General features: G+C 34.7%; 1 protein-coding gene across 4 annotated transcripts in view; it reads right to left on the minus strand.

The window, feature by feature from the left end:
• LOC121426592 (cAMP-responsive element modulator-like) overlaps positions 1-23,507 on the minus strand; it is a 47,363-nt gene that overhangs the window by 20,216 nt on the left and 3,640 nt on the right. For 2 of the 4 annotated variants that reach the window (XM_041622947.1, XM_041622946.1), the window contains exons 2-3: positions 11,903-11,989; positions 267-404 (exon numbers count right to left, since the gene is read on the minus strand). In XM_041622947.1, the coding sequence (XP_041478881.1) occupies positions 267-404; positions 11,903-11,956 (192 nt within the window). In that variant the 5' untranslated portion in view covers positions 11,957-11,989. Of the gene's footprint in view, positions 1-266; positions 405-10,793; positions 10,830-11,902; positions 11,990-23,507 lie in introns of those variants that run through there. The other 2 variants (XM_041622948.1, XM_041622949.1) reach the window with 2 other exon arrangements.

A 23,507-nucleotide genomic window follows, 5' to 3' on the forward strand; every position in this document is an offset into this window, starting at 1 on the left:
AGAATATATGCTACCCCTAGTTAAACCTCAATTTGACCAGAGTTTAAATTACACCAAAGTTCAGAAACTATGTCATGTACATATAAAATCAATATCCTATTATAAGCCTGAATGCCTTTGTAAGATCTCCAAAACCATACATTTTGTCTGACTTTAATATCAAATAAATCTATTTTTATTATTATTATTATTTATTTATTTATTCTATTTTTTTTTTTGGGGGGGGGGTCGGTGAATAAAAAATGAACTAAAATTTGTCAGCCAACCTGAACTTGTACTGTAACAGGTGTAGCCTGAATGACGGAATGCTGGTTGTTTGATTGTATGACTGACTGCACCTGATTGAGGGGTGTGGTGGTTGGCGTCATCACCATGGAAACCGGCATAGGTGAGCAGTTGTTCACCTGTTAGCAAGGGGGAACAAAGAGTGAAACCAATCAGATCTTTCTAGTAGAAATCTGCTCACCCAAATTTTTGCTTCATTTTTTTCCATCTTTAAATCCTATCTTTACTATTGGATTCTGGCATTCTGGGTAATAGTATCTGAGGTCAATTTCGTGCTCCTAATTTTCCTTCATGAATTTGCCGATTTCTGTACCCCACCCCCATTATTTATTTATTTTTCTTAGACCTTGAAGTTTATCTGGAGGCTGCATTCATGTTGGTTCAAGAGAACTTTCTTTTTTACCTAAAATGTAATGGCTCAAAATAAGACCAAGGGGGGGGGGCATGATGGTTGCTTGAAGAATAGACATCTTTCATGGAATTACAATGAGGGCCAAGTCCAAGGTAATATCCCCGTTAGATGTCAAAATTTAATCTTGACTTATAGATTTAAAAACAATTACTATGATACTGTATCCAAAGAGTTAAAGAATCTATTTCCAGTAGTGCAATATGTAAATTATGCAAAAAGGCATGCCCTCACTTGTATAATTTGAAATTTAGCACCTTATGTATGGGACAGGGATAGGTCTCTAAAACTATTCACCTAAAATCACTTTAATATATCTTTGATCTAGTTTATCAATGGACATTGGTTTAATTTGCAATTGATATGACAGGATCAGCTCATTAATTCTGCAAATTATCTGATTTCCTTAATCCATGTGTCCCATACATAAGGATTTGAGTATGCTTTTTTAATTTTTTTTTCTTTGAATATCAAAAATTGACCAATCATATTTTAGAAGTACTAATTTATTTACCTTGACTTCTAGAAACAAAAGAGAGTGTTGTTAATTAAAAGTGCTTTATAACGTAATGTACATGTATGTGACAATTGCTTAATACATGTATATACAGTATGAGATATTACTGTACATCCATGTACGAAGTGAATGGAAAGTGCATAATAGTTTTCTTTCATCATCATGAAAGCCCAATGACTCATTTTTTATCGACAGTCATGTACATACTCTTTTCACTGTTCTTAACAAATTCTCAATAGAAAAAAATGTTATCAAAATTGATTATGTACATGTATTCTATTGTTTTTTTGAATTTCTCATGTATTTCTAAGTTGTTTACCTAAGTTTCACTTTTTAGCTTTTTAAAAGTAATTTTTATTGCCGACATGATTACTATTCAAGAAACTGCATGAATTTAATGAATTTTAGTTTCCTTGGCATAGCTACCAATTTGTTCGCGCACTTCAATTGTATGCGAGTATCAAGTGTACCTTCCTATTAGGTGTGTTGCTGCCCTCTACATTTGTTGGCACGAACTTTTTGGTTTGCAAGCCCAAATTTGCTTCATTGTTGATATGACCCTCCATCGGATACATATACTAGATGTTGATGATGATCCACAGCATTTACATTGCTCTATATTTCTGTTAAAAAACTTCTTTTGGCACAAATTTCAGGGCCCCTTTTCAGTTTCACAGGGCTTTTGGGGAGCACTTTGGGGGTGAATTCACCTATTTTTTCCCCTTAGACAGATTAAACTTAAGGATCAAGAGATGTCTTTGTAATTTTACACAGGTGAAAACATACAGCAGATCTATAAAAAGTATAAAGCACCTTCAACAAATATTCACACTGCAGATCTTTCGAAAGGATCTGTTTTTTAAATAACCGAATGGAAATAAAGAATGGGGATAGGAGCTGTATTAAAGGAGAAATATATTGAATATGAATGTGGTCTTATTATATATCAATGGAAAGGTAATGATGTGGGGATCATCAGTGGGTCATTCAAAAATACCGAAAATAATACAAAAAGGTGAAAATCGCCGATTAAAAAACGCTAAAATGCCCCTCCGAAATAGGCCTCGCATCGGTCTCTGAATTGACTGGAATTTGATGACGTCACTGTCTGTACGAGAGGCGTGATTGGCTCTCCCACGTGAAGCTCCACTTGCATGCAAAACCTGTTGCGTGGGTACGTTTTCTCCACACTGTCACTGAATACTTCTATCACGAAATGAAAGAAAACCCAGAATTTTATCTAGATTTGGATTTTCAAATTGATGATTTTAAAGATGAAGAGAATGATGATGAAGTGAACAACACAGTGAGGTAGTTGGAGGTAAATAATGGGGGAACAATGCCGATGATTATGATGAAAATTCAACTTGCCTGACGATCACAAGTAAATTCATGTACATGCCGATTCGCTACCAACTCAGTCATGCAGCTGCTGCTACAAGTGGTAGCTATACGTACACAGCGCGGGCCCAATTTAATCCATGAAAATGAATAACCACATCCAGAGAGAGTCTATCATAAGAAGGAAAATAATGATATAACTGTACTTACAAACAAGTGAATAATCCGAATTAACCTGAAAGCAAATCAACTCAACGAATAGCAGCAGACGATATATGCACCGACGATAAAACTTCATGTGGCTGGGATAGATTGTCACTCATTCTGTTAGATGTAATTTGTAAGTCATTAATTTGGCAAAATTACGAAACTCGGTGAATTATTTATATATATAAAAATATAGTAACATCTCTTATTATTTTTTGTATTACGATAAAACCTCTTTTGAAGGAAAACGTTGAGATAAACTAAAATTACTTTTAAATCCCCCCCCCAACATGCGTAGCTTGTATGTCATTGCAAACAAACCATCGCTAACATGCACGTATTCCTTCCTTGCTGATTGAGAGCTGTGCAACACGTGCATAGATCTATTCTCTCAGTCTCAGCCAAGGCGAGTAAACAATACGGCATGTGTTGTTGTGATGGTTTGTTTACGATCACATAATGCTACATTGTACGCATGATGGGATGATCTTTTACATCTAATTTTAATTTACCTCAACGTTTTCCTTCAAAACAGGTTTTATCGTAATTCAAAAAATGATAAGAGATGTTACTATATTTTTATATAGAATAATAATTCCCCGAGTTTCATAATTTTGTCAAATTAATGAGATAAAAGCCCTGGGATAAAAGTTACATCTAACAGAACGAGTGACAATCTATCCAGCCACATGAAGCTTAGTGCATATGCCATATCGTCTGGTACTATTCGTTGAGTTGATTTGCCTTCAGGTTCGGATTATTCACTTGTTTGTAAGTACAGTTAAATTCATTTTCCTTCTTATGATAGACTGTCTGGATGTGGTTATTCATGTTCAGCATGAATTCAATTTGGCCCGCGCGGTGTAGCTAGCACTTCCAGCAGCATGAATGGGTAGCGAATCGGTATGTACATGACTTTACTTGTGATTGTGTTGCAAGTTGAATTTTCATCATCATCATCATCGGCGTAATTCCCCCAATTTACCTCCAACTACGTCACTGTGTTGTTTCACTTCATCATCATTCTCTTCATCTCAAAATCATCAATTTGAAAATCCAAATCTAGATAAAATTCTGGGTTTTCTTTCGATCATTTCGGGATCGAAGTATTCAGTGACAATGTGGAGAAAATGTACCCTTGCAACAGGTTTTGCATGCAAGTGGAGCTTCACGTGGGAGAGCCAATCACGCCTCTCGTACAGACAGTGACGTCATAAAAAATCCCCAATTTCGCGGACGTAATTCTGCGTGTTTGAAGCATTCAGAGAGAGAACTTTAAACTATCAATTAACTGAGTTTCATCCGTCTCCATGATAAATGATGTACACCATCGTGTTCTCCTTATTTTCTCCTTTATTGTGATATAAGATTCTCCAGTTTTACGATTTTCAATATATTTCTACTTTAAAGGAAATTCAAATATTTTACCACCTCCTCTCCCTTCTAACATGACATTTGAATATGTTTTTAATGACTTTGTTGACCTTCCTATTTCCAGTATGTATTTGTGATTCATATCCATTTCCAGGGTATGGTTTATTGAAATTGTTTATGAAAAAAAACCTCTAGTGGTAAATTACGTACTTGCATGTGCATGTATATGCAGCCCCAAAAACATTACACTCTAAAAAATTTACTGTAGCTAATGCTATACCTGTAGCATGTGCACTGTATGCACTTGTATTGAAAATTCAATATAATTTTGCAAAAAACAGAGGTAAATTTGAAAAATCTACAAAAGGCCCACACTGTGTATGTGTGTAGTATGTATTCCCTAGTGCTACTTTCACAAAAAGTACTTGAAGTTCTCCAACTTATGCCCACTATAAAGTGGGAAATGAAGGAAAATTCAGCCAAAATTCATATTTGCTTATTAAGATAAATGCCAGTTGTGGTCAACGATCTCAAAATGACTTTTTACAGAATCCAATATAATTACCACCCAAGTGTCTGTTTAACTTTATATGAATAAAAAATATGTGCTAAAGAATTCTGGAAGAAATTGTGTAATTGCTAAGAAATAAACAAAATAAGTGTTGATTCGGGCACTTCCGTTGGGTCTTTATTCCAGCAATACAATATACACTGTCCCACGTGTGCCTATTTGTGTTGGCAAACTTCAGTGTGATTGTTTTTCAGCTTAGATTTTATGATTTCACAAAGTTCAGTTTTACCGTGTTTACACAGTGACACGGCTCGGGGGTTCGACACACGAGCCGTGCTCAACACGGCAATTTTATGCTGTGTAAACGCGATCAGTGTGATCCACGAGCCGTGTCGAACACGGCTTTTTTGATCCGCCAAAATCGTAGGTTTCAACCCGCGAGCCGAGTCAGACTCGGCAATTTTTTCGTGTGTAAACAGAAAGCCGTGTCAAACTCTCTTGACCAGGTCACTGCGCGCGCTTTCACTTTTGGCATTGTTGTTGTTCGCACGGACAAGATTCGATTCCGGCGGTGAATTTCCCGCTTTTAATTTGCGACGTCATAATTCTTCTTCCGTTCGAGATCCGCGAGCCGTGTTGAACTCGCCTTTTTATATGTACGTATAAACGCGATCTCTGATCCCTTCTTCGCAGTGTTCAACCCGGCTCGCGGATTCAACACCCGAGCCGAGTCAATGTGTAAACACGGTATTTACATGTATGTAACTGTACCAGATCTAGATCAACGATGATATAGTTAATACTTAACCTTGGTTTAACAGACTGTCTCACAAAATACTGCAACTACTGTCATTTAGCTTTAATAACACTTTTAGTGGCCCAGGGAAGAAAAATTCATTAATTTCAAGGGTTGTTTTCTTTACACAAGTGCAAATAAAACCGGATATATCGGGTAACTGAACAGAAATAGGTGTTTTTTAAAGAATTTCTTGGAACAAAACGTCTTCAGGTACACTGTATGCACATGTAGAATTTTTAAAAAGTTTTTAAAAAGTATTTCATGAGTATTATGGCAGATCTTGGTGACTCTACAAGATAGTATAGATGCTGTAAAACCAAAGTATTTCATTTGGGTTGTGATGCCTATTGCCCTTTAATACGTAATTGACATGCGGAATAAAAAACAGTTTCAAATTCACTTGACTAATTCAGCTTGATTTTTCTAAACTTTAATCCTGCATTCCATCAGGAGTTTATCTGGTTGGTCATGAATAGTGCCCTCTCAAAAGTCATAGGGAAGTTGAAAGACTTATCAATGCTAATACTTGAGATAAATGATTGCTTATAAAGCTTTATAGCTTTGAGATATTTTGAAAACACACCATTTTTCTACTACCTAGAAATCACTTACAGAGTACACTATAGTACATGTTCAGTAGGAGCATTGGAATTGTGAATCTCCATGGTAAACCACGATAGTCACTGAACAACTAGTTTATTTTCTACTTTTCCATAGATCTTCTTTATTTTTATGTACACTTTGTATATATTTTGACATTGTATACACTTCTTCCATTTAAATGGATCTTTTTCAGGTTTGTTTTGTACAGTGTATGCCCATAAGGATCATATTCTAACAAGCCATGTGCTTTTCATGATCATCCCATCAAAGACATAATTTGTCAAATTTTGTACATGAATGTAGAAAACATTTCAAATTTTGAAGTGAAAAAAAAATATATTGTAAATATCTGACCCCAGATGTACATGTAGCTCCAGTCAAATTCACACACATCCTGTCTATACAAGAATCTTTTTAAAGTATTGTAGGCCCAGGATTCTGCAACATAAAAAATTCTAAACGTGAAACTATTACAATGTATCTCCCACTGCTTCCAATGTACTGAGCTAAAATCTCCTTGGCTCAGTAATGGCCAATTATTGTGCATACATGTGCATTTTATAGATACATGTAACACTTCATGTTCAACATTTTGCTATCATGGCCATACACAGAAATTTTTACTGGGGGGGATACAAACAACTTGATAGCAAAGGAGAAAAGCTAGTGACTGAGCTTGTCATGGGGGTGCTTTGCATTTTGTCAAGTAAAATTCAACGATTTTGTGCATACTTTGGGAATTTTCAGAATTTCTGGGGGCAACTGCCCCCCCCCCCCCCTCCGTTGTGTACAGCCATTAGAAACTTACATGTTTTCATTACTCCTGAATACTGGGAGTACTTTCAAGAAACAACTGACTTTAAAAGCTACTGAAATTATGCTTGCAAATTTTGAATGTTCTGTTTAAAGAGAAAATGATAAATATGAGTTTTTTGGGGGAAGGATGGGGGTATTTTTTTGCTTCTTCCATATACATGTATGTCTAAGAAGACAGTAAGGTAAAAAAATAGATTTAAAATCAAAATAGATAACAAAAACCTCCTTCAAATGCAAGTGGCCAAATGGGTTTTGGATAGTTTCAACTTGTTTATAGAAAGTGGTATAATGTATGTATAATGATATTGATCTACATGTACAATCTAGACATAAAGTTAATGGGGATTACACTTGTTATAAGCTAGTGAAATTCACACATCTGATTGGCTCTGAGTAAACTTGTAACTATCGCTATACTCCCTTGGTCTATCAGGTTAATTATAGATTCTTGAAAACATCACTTTTCCTGCACTTTTGTTTGAATCAAGCAGTCTACCTCCGTCTGCGTATCCCGGTACAGTATTTCCCTAGAAACATCAGTCATGTAGTCGTTTCCTGAAGAGCCCAGATTAGAATGAAATGTCCACCTGACTTCTTCCCCTATTTCCTGCCCTCAGCCCATCATACAAAAATATCAGTCACCAAAATATAAATCTACGCAGCCTACATTGGCTGGAATAATAAATTATGATGATAGAGATGAAACAATTTAAATAATACTAAAATACAATAATGATAATAAGTACATGTATGTAATTGTTTAATGAAAATATTTTATATTTCTCTCTCTCACTCCTCACTTGAATATGGGAGCCTTGGGAGGGGTTAAAAAAGTAAGGTCTATAAAATTGAAACTGAAAAATCATGCCACAAATAAATAAAAATTGAGTTTTCTGTGTTTTATTCACTATGAATATCTTTGTACAGTTGGGATAAACTATAAATTCTAGCTGAAACTCATTTCCTAACATTATCTTTTTGTATTTAGAGGTGGGCTCCATGTATAGACTATAGAGAGGTCCAGGGAGATATTCCACAATCTCACCAAACACAGAATGTTGTCCTGATTGATATGTCCACTATTTTTAAGAAAATTTAAAATTGGTTGAAAAATGGGACAGTGCAGACCAAAAAATGATTTTGAAGGGGTGTGGCCTAAAAATGCTGATGCACCATCTCTTGAGAATGGAAAGTCTTCATGTTTCTTCTTTTGAAGGCCTATTGAGCTGATTCTGGTGTGTCTATACATGTACACATTAAATCCAGAAAAAAAAGTACGGAAAAGAAAGAGAAAAGAGATGAAAAAATGATAATAAAAGAAAAGAACAAGAAAAAAGAGAGGAAAAGAAAGAAAAAAAAGAGAGAAAAAATTCCCATTAGGGAATTATGCAACTTCTTTTGACCTTACATGTATGCCAACCCCAAAACTGAGAATTTTTTATTTTTGTGTACAAATGAATGGACCAGGATAAATTTAATGTAATTCAGTATAAACAAGTCTAAAAGATATTTTTTCCTCATTGTAAAGGGGTTGGAAACAAACATTGAAAACACAATATTGATAAAAAAGTTTCTTTGTATTCTATTGATTCACAAATGTATTTCTTTGTTTTTCCAATTTCTTTAATAGGCCCAATGTTTTTTTTTACCAAATTCTACTGTTTCATGTTTTTATCTTAACCATTATTTAGAAAGAAAAGTTTATATTAAGAGCGCTTAAAATATAAAGAAAACAAATATGACTAGATTTTAATTCGTCATGCGGACGAATTAGGTGGTCCTTATTCTCGCCATCATTATCATGTTCATGCAGATCAATATGGTCCTCATGACAATGGAATATTCATTATGGATGGAATAATTGTGAAAGACGGGAGATGATAAAGCACTGTATAAAAGGGTCTCTTTGACATCTATATGAAAATACATGTGATATGAAAAAAGTAGTTATAATCTGTTTTATCTTACTCAATTTTAACTTTTATACCTTTTAATTATCACAAAGGATCATGTACGAGGTGGTAAAAAGAAAAAAAATGGAAAAAAAATCATCTTGTTTACCCTATCCATTGATCCACGATATTCCTCACAGAGATTACACGTAAGCAATTTTGAGAATTACAAATCCAATTTTGCAAATGAAGAACAGACATGATCCCAGTATCTGATCAAAAAATGGAGGGCACATTCCGAAAGTTCGGAATCTCAGCTACAACATACTATAAGCTCAGGGAAAACTGACGAGAAACAATGGAGATATGGCTCACGAAATAGAGGAATGTCGAATCTAGTTTTGAGAAAAAGTCATGTCCCATAGAGATTACACGCAAAATGAGGAAAAATGACATGCCTAAGTTATTATTTGCAATTTTTCAGGATGATCTGTTTATCAAAATGAAAAATTAACTCATGAAGAGTAAGACTGAAACTACAACATATCGAAAATTGGGCGAAAATTGACCAATATTCATGGAGTTAGAGCCTAATTTGCATAATTATTATGACGTCATAACAAGGAAAATGGATATTTTGACTTCCGATGCCATTTTGACGACGTCATGATCAAATTGAGGGACAATGGTGACATGAAATCAAATCTACAACTTATACTCTATCGATATATGAAAAAAAAATAGGGGGTCAATGGACTATTTAAAGAGCTAAATTGAATTTTCAATAGGCGTGTTTTTGCCCATAAATGGCCTATAGTGAGAGCTCGCGCGCACACGTGCTGCAAACTTTAATGGGTGATAATTTCGTTATTAATGGTCGTAGAAAGTTGATCAAGGTATCAAATTGCTCAGAATTATATTATCAATGCAATGATATAAAAAAACAGTGTTTTTGTGTTGCATTAAGGCATTACGCGCAAAAATGCGCACGCATACATGTACACGCGCAAATTTTTGAAATGCTTAAAATGACCTGAAACGTACATGTACTCTATTTTGATCAAAAAGTGATTTTGAGCATTTTCAAATTTTGACGCACGCGTACGTGCGCGTCGTGACCTTCAGGTGACCTTTGATGACATGAATAGTTAACCCTTGACATGAGTTAATGTGATGTAAATATTGTTAATTTTTGATAGATAATGAAGATACGATTAATAATGTGATTTTACAAAATGGCGTCTAGATGACGTCATCATGACCTGATGACCTTGAACAGCTTTATTTTGACGTGTCCATGACAGATCCTATAAACGACATGAAATTCAATAAAATAGACAAAGTCCATTTCGAGATATCTTGGCGACAAAAAAATCGTTAAAAATAAATAAATAAAAAGAAAATTCTGACGAAATTAAGAGGTGATCTGTCAGAGACAGACCACCTAAATAGTGGAAGAATGGATGGAAATACCTTCTCACATAAAAAAAAATATACATGTACATAAAACTGACAAATCCTCCATTTTCAGGCATATATGTGCGTGAGATGTTAAAAGGTCACATGATTTCATAAATTTGTCGTCAAAAGATGTGCAAGTCTATATATAACACAAGGCAAAAGCGATTTTGTGTCTCGCCCCCTTATGAAAATAACCAGAAATAACGTGATTTTCAAGGGCACGCAACAGAATTGTATCAAACTCATTGTGAAATGACTGGGATGGAATAACACTTAACATATAAGAGCCTTGCACGTAAACTTTAGTTTTAATATTGACCTGAAAATGACCTTTGACCTTACCATGTGACCTCCGACTGCAGCAAAACATGCAGGTCCCCAAGTCCATCTACCATCTAAGTTTGGTTGAAAAGTGACTTATGGTTGTGGATTTAGGTGTCATAAGAGAGTCTTGCATGTAAACTTTAACGTTGACCTGAAAATGACCTTTGACCTTACCAATAGACCTTCGACTGCAGCATAACATGCAGGTCCCCCAAGTCCATCTACTATTTTAGTTTGGTTGAAAAGCGACTTACGGTTGTGGAGTTATGTGTCATTAGGTTTGTGACGGATGGACGACAGACAACATTTGGATCCCAAAGTCTCACCTTCACCTCTGGTGGGCGAGACAAAAAGAGAGGGGAAAAATAGGGGGTGGCATAGACCTACACGTACCTATTGCATACTCATAATGGCTGTTCCCAAAAAATACTATAGAATTTAATATGAAATTTCTCTGTTATTTTATATCAGATTTTGAAGTTTCAGAATTTTGCTTGTTGAATTTCCAGAACTGCAGTGCCCCAAAAGTACACCGTACAGTCATGTACATGCAAATGTTCTAATCAATGCACAAAACATCCAATTTGAGTAAGCAATGGAATGAAGCTTTATCTCTGCTACAATTCTGTTAAGTTTGAGTTGGCTATTTTCAAAACATATTTCTTTCTTTCTAAAATCCTCTTGGATAATAGGTCTTCAACTTTAATCATCAAACAAAACATGATCACCTTGAAACCATTCCTTTTTTACTACATGTAATTGTATCTTCTTCATTTCTATTTTCCTTCTGTCACAATTGTGTATCATTTTTAAGGAGAACTTTGCCCACTACACCGAGTGATTCACGTACAAAGCCAATGAAAATCAACATTTTCTTGAGAATTTAAGTGTACAGTACTTAGTTTAAATTTAAGCAAATGAAATCAAGTCCTACGTGTATATCAAATATGGCCAACACCTACAAATGGTATACCTCTGGGATGACACTACAGGTGTATTCAATTTTTAAAGTACAATGAAATAGTTTGTTTGCTATCAAATTGACATTTTGGTGATTAATTCTGTGTTCATGTGCAAACTTGTATTTTTCTATACTCCAGTATAAAAATCCATTTACAACTCTAAATATTTTGCCAAGCTATAATTGCAATATTTTGCTGGAAGAAGAAATATTAATCTGCACCATCTACTCCTTTACCACCCAAAAAGAGAAATGATCAAAGGTAATTCACAATGAACATTTTGCGACCTAATATAATCCCTATCCATTATCTCGGAAATGCATGTTTTCTTGCTTATCTCGAGAAGCAAGTGCAAATAGCCGTTACAAGCGCCGAGCTGCAAGCACTGAATGTTCCCCTACCTGCCCGCCGTTTTCCTCCTGCCCAACTGCTTTGCCCTCCTCCACAACATCCATTTTACCAGACTTCCTAAAATTGGAAGGATTAACCTGAAAATATAAAACATGGACAGACAGAAAATTGTTATGTGCATATTTTGGCCAAGAACTTCCTAACTGTTTCAAAAATGAAATTCCATACTTTGAATTATATTTCAAGATCCTTTTTCTGACTACAACCTGCAATTCAGCATCACCTGGATCAACATGAGAATACAAAGAATAGTCATAAGTACAGAAAACAAAAGCACACAAATAAAAATGTCAAAAATCCAACTAAAATACAAATGTACATTGTATGACAGTTTTCTGTTAAATGCACATGAATGACAAAAAGTAAAAATCAGGAAAATTGTAAAGGATTTCAGGTAGAGTTCAAGCAAGTCCACCCTGGGAGACAAAAAGTTAACAATTTTGATATTAATAAAATGCTAATATAAAACTTCATTTATATCTGAGGTAAAATAAAAAAGTTACATGTACATTCTAATATTTTGGTTCATTTCACAAAAAAAAGTTAAACAGTGTATACATGTAGCTTGGTTGGTATACATAAATGAGGGATATCGATAACATCACCCACTCACTATTTCATTCTAAATAATGTACAGGTGTATATGAAAGATTAAATATAAAGATTTTCTTGGCATTGGTTTCATAGTTTGATTCCTCCATGAATGTCAAGGAATCACACTGAACCTGAATGTTTTAAAATTTTGTGATTAAGTCCTTATTCTGTAAAACTTGAAATATTGTAAACAGGAGTAATTCAAAACTATATAAAAAAAGTAGTGAATGACATCACTGATTCTCTCATTGGCATGTCATTGAATTAAAAACACATCTGTAAAAATAACTATTAAGCAAAACTGATCTTTAATGTTGTGATGTTTTCAGCATTATACTTGTTTGATTTGTAAAAAAAAAAAATCTGGGGTCGACTTGACATTTATTGAAGGGAATTCAAACAATAAAAATAGCTTCTTAATTTATTTGTTCAATTACTTCTATACTGATAACAGTACCACAAAAGGGCAAGTTTTACAAGTTGTCAAGTTGCTCATTGCCTGACGAAGCTTGCAGATGAAACATCGCTCTCCAAATACGTTTGATACATTGTGAGACAACTGGTTATTTCTTCTCCTCAAGTTGTCAGTTTTCAACAATTAAAATCTTTTTCATTGACAGGATAGTGATCATCAACTGTTAAAGTTTCCTGTCAGTACTAATGACAGCCTTTATGAAATGGTGTGAAGCAAATTCCAAATGAAAAAAGGGATAGTTTTCAACATGAGTATTTACATTACAAAAGGAAAATTAATGTCAGAGCAATGAAAAAGTGTTGATTGTACTTTTGTCACAGTGCATCATTGTCCACAAAAGTATGATAGTATGTATTACATTATCACAGAGAAAATCTAATAGAAACTTTAAAAAAAAAACTTTTATATATACATTCATCATAAGAATGGTGGAATAAGAAGCACATTAAAGTTTAAACAAAGTCAAAAGGGGAAGGAATGAGAAGTACAATTAAGAAAAAAATTAACACAAGAAGAAAGAGAGAGGCAATAAAAAAGAGTTGTTTATAATGCTTTGGTGTATAACTGTTGAGTTCAAAAAGCAATCGAAAATGTAAAAGATATTAGTATGTACATGTATGTAATGTTCATTACATGTACATGTAGGCTAGAGCTTGATACAGGATTCATGAAACAATCCACTTTAAATCTTCTACTTTGTGTCCCAGCATGTTATGAGCAGTCAAATTCACAGGGGCTCACTTTTCCTTTTCTTTTCTTTGTTTTTTTTACAACGACCCTTTCAATAAACCCTGCCCCAAAAGTCTGGAGCAACTCTGAAGGCATATTACAGCATAATGTACATGACATCACCTTGTTGTTCAGTTCTAAAATGTACTATGCAACTGCTGCTAGTGTATGCAGAATTGTGGAGGGGGGGGGGGGGTGTCAGGACACTTTAAAATGTTGAAGTTTTTTTTCCTTTGGATTACACACAAAAAATATGAATTCAAGTTGTAAATTGTAATCTTCTTTGATTTTATTCTCTATAAATATTGCCTATAAAGACGTTGTGCTAAAAACTGGCTTTTTTCAAATGGCTGTTTGACATCAATTGTCTGGACACACAAAAACTGGGGTATACCTGTTTTTATTTTAAATATCAGGTGCTCATTTTTACTCTGTCCAATTCTTCAAAAGAAATCAAGACATTGACCTCTTAAAGAAATACTCCGGGCTGAAGATATCTTTATATCCAAATAAATAGAGTAAAATTCACGGAGCAAATTGCTGAAAATTTCATCAAAATCAGATAACAAATAAAGTTATTGGCTTTTAAAAGATTTGCATTATTTTGGTGAAACAGATCTAGGCATATCTTCATGACTATTCATTAGGTGGGCTTATTAAAAGACGTCACATTCCCACTTTCCCTTTTCTTCTGTTATTACATGAAATCATAAATGTTTCATTTTTTCATAAATACGTAAATGATGTGTCTCCATTATAATGAAATAAATTGCAGCAATAAACATCTAATGCATTTTCAATCAGTTGTCAATCCAATTGTTTTTTTTTGGTAGAAAATTTTTGAAAAAACCTATTTGATATCATAAAATACAAAAGAACAAGTGGGGATATGACATCATCAGCCCACTAATGAATATTCGTGAAGATATACACAGTTTCACTGAAATGATGCAAATCTTTAAAATTCAATAACTTCAGTATTTCTTTATATCCAATTTGATCAAATTTCCATCATTTTGCTCTGTGAACTTTATTTAGCATGATTGGTCCCATACTTGAGATACAATGGAAAATAAAAGTGCTTTAATAGTCCTCTCTCCCTCTCTCTCTCCCTCTCTCAGTCACACACATCCACACACACTTAATCACTCTGTCCCTCTTTCTCAATGCTACTGATATAAACAGAAATACAGTACAGTAAAAATTATACATTTTAATAGTCAGACTGATGGCAAATAAATAATTACCAACTACAATTAAGAGTCATATTTTACATTCAATACCCCAAAATGAATCAACGATTTTATAAAGGGAAAATATATGGTACTAGTCGATACTTGAAGCCACTTTCCTGATACCATACTCCACACATCCAGTCATTCCAGTGCCACTTTTCTTTCTACCCTGGAAAGATCAATGTCACTTGATACTTTCTACCCAAAGACCATCATAAACATTACTCTCAAAACTTTGCACCAAAGGACACTCTTCTGAAGCGAAGCAACCAAACAATTAAGAAAAAAAAACACCATTTCACTATCATATCACAGAAGAAAAATTATTGAATATTAATGAAACTGCCCAGAGTCTAAAAGCAATGGCCAGATGTCATGACCTTTAATCTAGACCCCTGTCAACGGCAGAAGGGCCCAAGGCACACAGTGTAAAACACAATCAGCAGTTGGCAATCCCCAAAACACAAGCATACCTACCTCATTTGCTGCTGACGTGCTGAAATACAATCTAGAACCGCGTCGTGTCATTGCCAGCATCTCACCGGCGCACTAATAGTCCAAAGAAATGATGTCAATATGACAAGCATAGAGAGGGATGACAGTACGAGAGAAAGATTGAGTGCCCGACCGACAGCAGAGCAGAGAAAGAGTGAAAAAAGTAATCTCGGAGGCGGGGGAAGCAAGTGCCGCGCAGTTGATAGACCACGTGTCTCTTTACATTGATACTTCATAACAGTGAGCCGTCTTACAATCATGGCAATCCACGTGCGCTGGCACACCACTTCTGTGAGTTCAGAGGGTGCATGGGTTTTGAGTACGCTATCCATGTGACGTGATACATGCAAATTTCAGCTGCAACTTGTAAATATGCCTCACTTTTTTCTTATACTATTGGTTCCCTCGAAAAAAATCAGTTAAGCCGTAAAGGGTATTTCCATTTGGAGGATAACAAAGTGAACAGACTTTTTGTATCACTTTCAATGGTTGACATTTCAAACTGTGAAATTGTAATTTCAAAGTTGTTACTTTTTTTATTTTCATTGTTTTGTGTTTCTTTTGTTCATGATATTTATGACCATCCCTCACTGGGCCTAGATCAAGGATACACTGCATGATCAACTAAGAAAAAGATGAAGGGTGGAAAAAACAAACTTAAAAAACAAGAGCGATAAACCAAAAAATTATCATAGAGGAAGTTCACACTTTACAATAAGTTCATTGTAAAAGTAGCAGAAAATAAAAATCCATCAAAGGTTTAAAAAGTTTAATATTAAATAATTTGTAAATACTTTTATCGTACTGTACCTGCAGCGCTGTATCGGACAAACAATATCATACCTGCTTCTGAAAAAATATATCTGTAATAATGGTGGCTACTTATATAGCGCACAGGTCCACCTTTCGGTGCTCATGACATGGCGCTTCAAGGAAAATAAACACCACACACAACAATAGAAAACGAAAAAGAATGGAAATTGAATTCTCCTATTACACACTATCAAACTGTTAATGGGAGATCAAATAAAGGTCAAATAAAATATCAAATCTGCACCGGTAATCATAAACAACAACAACAACAAAATCATGCATATTGCGGCAGCTTCTCGTACATGTACATGTATGATGCCACAGATAAAAAACTCAAATTTCTGATATAATCTATCTATATACATGTAGGTGAACAGGTTGAAATATAGGGGTTCCATGACATTTGTTCCGGCAACAATTGCTCCGAAGGAAAACTTGCAAGTCAAGCCAAGCATAAACCTATCTCAATATCTTTGCATTATTCTGAACCAAAAACTATATTACAATCCTAACTCTAACTAGAACTTCAATTTGTCATGAGGACGAATTAGGTGATCTGTCTCTGATTTTCATGATCACGTACATACAATTACCATGTTTACTGAGATCAATACGATGATCATATTGAAAACTAAACTTTTATTACGAAAAGAACATGTTGAATACTCTTGAAAAGAGAGAAATAAGAAGCTTTGGGAATTCGGTGTAGGTGATACACATGGTACATGTACATGTTATATTAAACTGGTTTTTAAACTATTTTATTGTGCAATATATACCTTGTAATAGTCATAAAGGACCATTTGTGAAATGTTGGAAAGAAACAAAAAAGAGAAAAAATTCTCATGTTCACCCCTGGGCTCGAACCCTAAATGAAAATGAAAATCCATGATTTATTGTTCGAAATAGACATGAAATGAAATACTCCGAAAATTTGCTTTGCCCAATTGATCGTGGGCTCGGCAGCCACCGTGCAGCGCCAAATCGACGAGGCTCTATCCCTTTAATTGTTGAACGCCAAACAGGGTAGCAGCAACTCCCATCTTTTACATCTTTTGGTCTGACGCTGCCGGGGTTTGAACCCCCGACCTCCCGGTTGTGAGACGGACGCTCTACCAACTGAGCCAACACACCGGTTGCAAGATGCAAGTCTGATGCCTTATCAACTGAGCTACGTTATTTCCCATAGACTTTACACATATTAAGCAAATTGAGAGGATCTCAAATCCAATTTTGCAGGAGAAATACAGGCATGATCCCGGCATCTGATCAGAAAATGGAGACCACATTTGTGATAGCTTAGAGTCTCAGCTACAACATACATGTACTCCACGCTCAGAGAAAACCAGCAAAAAGAAATGGAGATATGGCTCGCAAAATAGAGGAATGTAAAATCCAGTTTTGAGAAAAAGTAATTTCCCATAGAGATTGCACACAAAATGAACGAAAATGACATGCCTCTATAACTTGCCTCTATAACTTGCCATTTTTCAGGATGATCCGTTCCTTTAAATGAATAGCCATTTCGATCGAAAGAATATGTCCTCAGCTACAACATATAAAAAGCTGAGCACAACTTGACCATTATTTACGGAGTTAGAGTCAAATTTGCATAAAGCTATGATGATGTCATAAGTAGCATTTTGAGTTCCGAAGCCATTTTGATGACGTCATGATGAAATTAAGGGTCAAATGTGGCATGAAATCATATCACCCATCCATACTCTCTTCGAATATGAAAAAAAATTGGGGCTCAAAAGAACTACCTGAAGAGCTATAATGAATTTTGTATAGGCATGTTTTTGCACATACAATGTATTCTCTATTGTCAGTGCGCGCGTGCTGTAAACTTTGATGGAGGCTAATTCCGTTATTATTTGTCATAAAAAGTTGATCAAGGTATCAAATTACTAAGAATTATATTATCAATGCATTGTTATAAAATAAATTGGCGATCCTATGCTCTATAGTGGTGTTACGCGCGATAACACGCGCTTAGCTGTGTGCGCGCGCAATTTTTTGAAATGCTTAAAATGACCTGATTCGTACTCTACTTTGGTCAAAAAGTGATTCTGAGCATTTTTAAATTTGGATGCGTGACCTTTACATGACCTTTGATGGCATAGACAGTTGACCCTTGACCTGAAGTTAATGTGATGTACATGTTAATTTTTGAAAATTGATAATGAAGATATGATTGATAATGTGATTTTACAAAATGGCGTCTACATGACCTTTTGACCTTGACATTGTTTTACAATGTACATATCACATGATAAGTCCCCATATCTGATGATATTTTGAAGATAACTGATGATGTAGATTTGGAGATTTTCTGCTAACAAGAAAAGGGCGGAAAAATAAGAATAAATAAAGAAATAAAAAGAAAATTTGTACGAAACTACTAGTTGATCTGTCGATTGACAGATCACCTAATGAACCAAATACCCTCTAAGATATTAAGACCATAACTTGCTTATTTCATAACTGATTTTAATGAAACTTGTTTTAAATTGCATTTTACTCTTTCCAATTAAAGATTGCTTCTCTTCTTGGGTTTTGGTTTCCTTTGAATCTTCTCAAAATGACTAGGAGAAAGGGTAGAAGTTACATAGTCAAGTTTTCTCTGGTATACAGGCCTCTCTGCCTAGGAAATAGTAAAAAAAAACATACTGTTCATGTAGTACATGTACATGCAGTTGACATCCAGACAACTACTCGTCTCCTAACTATTTAATAGTGTACAAATAATTCATGTTTCATGAGCAACTGGGAGAAGAAAAAAAACAAAGATAAAGAACATGAAAAAGAAAGAAAAAATAGATATCAAGAAAACACTGTTCATGAAAAGGACAGGGTATTAAAGCTACTACTAAAACATAAACTAGAAAAGAGAAAACTGGAAAACACAGTGAACTCATACATTACAATGAGAGAAAAGAAAGAAACCTTTTGACATTCAACGCTATGTTGACGTCAAAGGATAGAAAGGTCATTGGCTTCTATTGATGCAATCCCTGTGTAGGAGTGCATGAGGCAGAATCTCATCATTCATCTATTAACAACCATAAGAGCAAGCTTTCTTGGATGAATTCAGATTAAGTATATCAATACTACATGATTTTCTACAGATAGCACATTTAATATCAGCCCTAATTACTAGCCGAATATACCCGAATATCACAAATAGAATCTGCCAAGAAGGCCTCAAAAAACATCCCTCCCTGAATCCATCCATATTGTCATTCTAACACAGCAGAATGCAGTGCCAAAGAGGCTAGAATATGGCCCAAAATAGCAGCCGAATACACGTACATGTAGACGGTTGAATGAGCGGCCAGAAAATCCCACCTCTAGCCTTGTGGTTTATAGAGTCAATTATGCATAAAAATTGTAGCTACAATCATGTATAAATACACGTTTCTACATATTCAAATTCCATTCAATAAATACACAAGTATAATACATACATGTACTAATTGATAACAAAAGCAATTAACTATACACAAATATTACTATTCATCCATTGCAAAAAAACAATATATATTTTTGGACCTTTCAAAAGCGTTTGACGCGCCTGATCACTCAAATTTAATATAAACTTGAACATTATGGTGTAAAGCGGTATGCCTCTTTCAATGGTTTATTTAAAAAATAGAAATTTTCAATAAACTGAGGTCGACTTTAAAACATCACAAGTTTTAGAACTCCAGTTTGGCATCCAACAAGGATCCATACTTGGGCCGCTTCTTTTTATGATATAATATATGATTAATGTACGACATTGTAAAGTCTTCTGAAATGCTTAGTTATGTGTTATTTGCAGATGATAGGGCAAGTCCAAGAAAAGGTCACCCTGGAAGGCAAAATTTAATCTTTAATTTAAGAAGTTATCTTTGGTGGGGTAAGAAAGCCCAAATGTGGAATTTTAAAATTTCATTAAGAAAAATTTGATAATATGCATATTTATGCTAATTTGGGGCACCTAATTTGCATAATCAGTAAAATGGGCGTTACGTATGGGACAATTATAAAAACTCATAGAAAATGAAAACAAAACTTCTGAGATTCAGTCATAGGTGGGACATGGACCCCCTTACATCTTATTACTTTTGGCAGAAAAAAGTGGTGTCATCTAATTAATTATGCAAATTAGGTCTTGTCCAAGGATGGAATGTCCCATACGTAACATTTTGAGGATGTTTTTTTAAGTTATTTCTCATAATACAATACTTGTATTGTTGCATCTCTGGGAAGTTCTAATTTATTAAGTATGAAAATGTTATACCACAAAAAGTTTCAAAAATGGAGTTTACTTTTTAATTAAAAGTTAATTAAAAAATTGTTACGTATGGGACAACATGTTACGTATGGGACATTTACACACAATGTCAATGGGGAGATTTGTGTACAAAGTGAATGGAGAAAAACAAATTTGAAGAGTGCTCTAAAAACTGATTATTTACCTTTTCTTTAGTTTTTAAACACTGATTTGTTATGAATACTGATTAATGAATACAAATGAAGCCCAAAAAAATGTGAAAATGGAAAAATATGAAAAAATAAAAACAATAGAAATACATAAGAAATTCATAAAACCATGAAAAACAAGGAATAAAAAGGTTGAAATGGCTAATTTCCCCTTCAGTGATATCAAATATGTCTCAGTAGAACATTTAAAAAGAAAGAAACTCTTTTGTTATTTCCATATTTTAAATTATTTCAATTTTTTGAATTATGGGGAAAATTGTGTACGTTCTCTATGGGGACAAAATGTCCCATACGTAACTGTCCCATACGTAACATGTCATTAATTTGTTTAATTAGAGTCTGTAATTAGAGGGATTTGGCTTATGACATGAAACTTGCCATAAATGTACTATATTATTGAGACTTCTATCACACTAAGTTTCAAGTTGTCAAGTGAAATACTTTCAGAGAATTCTCAACTTGAAACTAATGTATTAAAAATTGTCTTTTCTCTGCGTCCCATACGTAACGGCGCATCTTTTCGCTCTAAAAGGTCAAGATGAAGGTCATATGTCACAATTTTTTGCATGATTATTCTTCTCCTAGATGTCTACCATCATGAGGGTATTCAATCTAATCAAAGTCTTTTAACACTATTTTTCAGGTCATTAAAGCCTCTGAAATGTCCCATACGTAACGCGCGCGAATTCTTGGACTTGCCCGATACAACAATGTTTTATTCTCATAATAATACAAGGCAAAAGCGATTTTGTGTCTCGCCCAGACAGTATCATAATTCGCGAGGGCATGCAACAGAATTGTATCGAAACTTCATTGTAATATGACTGGGATGGAATAACACTTGCCTTAAGAGCCTTGCACGTAAATTTTAATGTTGACCTGAAAATGACCTTTGACCTTATCATTTGACCTCCGACTGCAGCATAACATGCAGGTCCCCCAAGTCAATCTACCATCCAAGTTTGGTTGAAAAGCACCTTACGGTTGCGGAGTTAGGTAAGGTTGACCTGAAAATGACCTTTGACCTTATTGTGTGACCTCCGACTACAGCATAACATGCAGGTCCCCCAAGTCCATCTACCATCCAAGCTTGGTTGAAAAGCACCTTACGGTTGCGGAGTTAGGTAAGGTTGACCTGAAAATGACCTTTGACCTTATCATGTGACTTCCGACTGCAGCATAACATGCAGGTCCCCCAAGTCCATCTACCATCAAAGTTTGGTTGAAAAGCACCTTACGGTTGTGGACTCTTGGAGTTAGGTAAGGTTGACCTGAAAATGACCTTTGACCTTACCATGTGACCTCCAACTGCGGCATAACATGCAAGTCCCCCAAGTCCATCTACCATCCAAGTTTGGTTGAAAAGCGACTTACCATCCAAGTTTGGTTGAAAAGCGACTTACGGTTGTGGAGTTATGTGTCATTAGATTTGTGACAGACGACGGACAGACGACATTTGGATCCCTAAGTCTCGCCTTCACCTCTGGTGGGCGAGACAAAAAATGATCGTCACTATCAATGTAGAATTGTACCTGGCTACAAGTTATCTCTTAATCTCAGTAAAACAATTTATATTATATTTCACAACCCAAACAAAAAGATTATGGAAGACCAGTGCCAAATCTGTAAGGAATGGTCCGGGCTGAAAATATTTATATCTTAAAATAAATAGAGTAAAATTCACAGAACAAAATGCTGAAAATTTCATCAAAATTGGATAACAAAGTTATTGAATTTTAAAATTTGGGAACCGGTAAGTCCAAGAAAATGTCACCCTTGAAGGCAAAATTTCACTATTGATTTTAAGAAGTTATCTTTGGGTAAGAAAGCCCAAATGTTGAATTTTAAAATTTCACTAAGAAAAATATAATATGCATATTTATGCTATTTGCATAATTGGTAAAATTGGCATTACGTATGGGACAATTATAAAAACTCAGAAAATAAAAACAAAACTTGTCAGATTTGTCTACTCTGTACTTTTGTTGTCATACATGCATACTTTTTGTTCTTTAATCTTCGCCACTACTTTCTTCATCTTTCTGGCCCAATCCTCTCTCTGTACTTTCTACCTATATCTCCTTTTAATTCTCCTTTTCCCTTACTCACCTTTTCTCTGTCTGTCTCCCTATGCCGTCTTTATCCTCCACCTTTTTTGTCTTTTCTAATACTTTTCATTCATGCATGTACAATGTGCCTCATTGTGGTGGTTATAATTTGCATACATAATGTTCAATATAATAAGTCTATTTACTTTCAACAATTTATTTCCTTGTATTATAATAAGAAGTACTAGTAATTTCATTCAATTTATATCATTTCATACATGTATTTGAGTATTATTCTGTTATCGTAAATTGTCACGTTTTTATTCAGCCTTTGCCTACGAAGCATGTTTTAATAAACCATTATTGAATTGAACTGAATAGATTAGTCATAGGTGGGACATGGACCCCCCTAACATCTTATTGCTTTTGGGGGAAAAAAGTGATATGCAAATTAGGTCTTATCAAAGTCATTTAACACTATTTTCAGGTCACGCCTCTGAAATGTCCCATACCTAACGAGCGTGAATTCTTGGACTTGCCCCTTTATCAATATTCATGATGATGTGCACATACCTGTTGGACTGATGACGTCACATCCCCACTTTCCTTTTCTTATGTTATTTATGTTTAAGTTTGTTCATACATGTACATGTGTAAATGATATGTCTCTATTATGATGAAATACATTGTAAGTTGCGGCAGTAAATATAATCAG

The sequence above is a fragment of the Lytechinus variegatus genome, chromosome 13 (genome assembly GCF_018143015.1).
Source record: "Lytechinus variegatus isolate NC3 chromosome 13, Lvar_3.0, whole genome shotgun sequence".
In the NCBI taxonomy this organism is placed as follows: Eukaryota; Metazoa; Echinodermata; class Echinoidea; order Temnopleuroida; family Toxopneustidae; genus Lytechinus; species Lytechinus variegatus.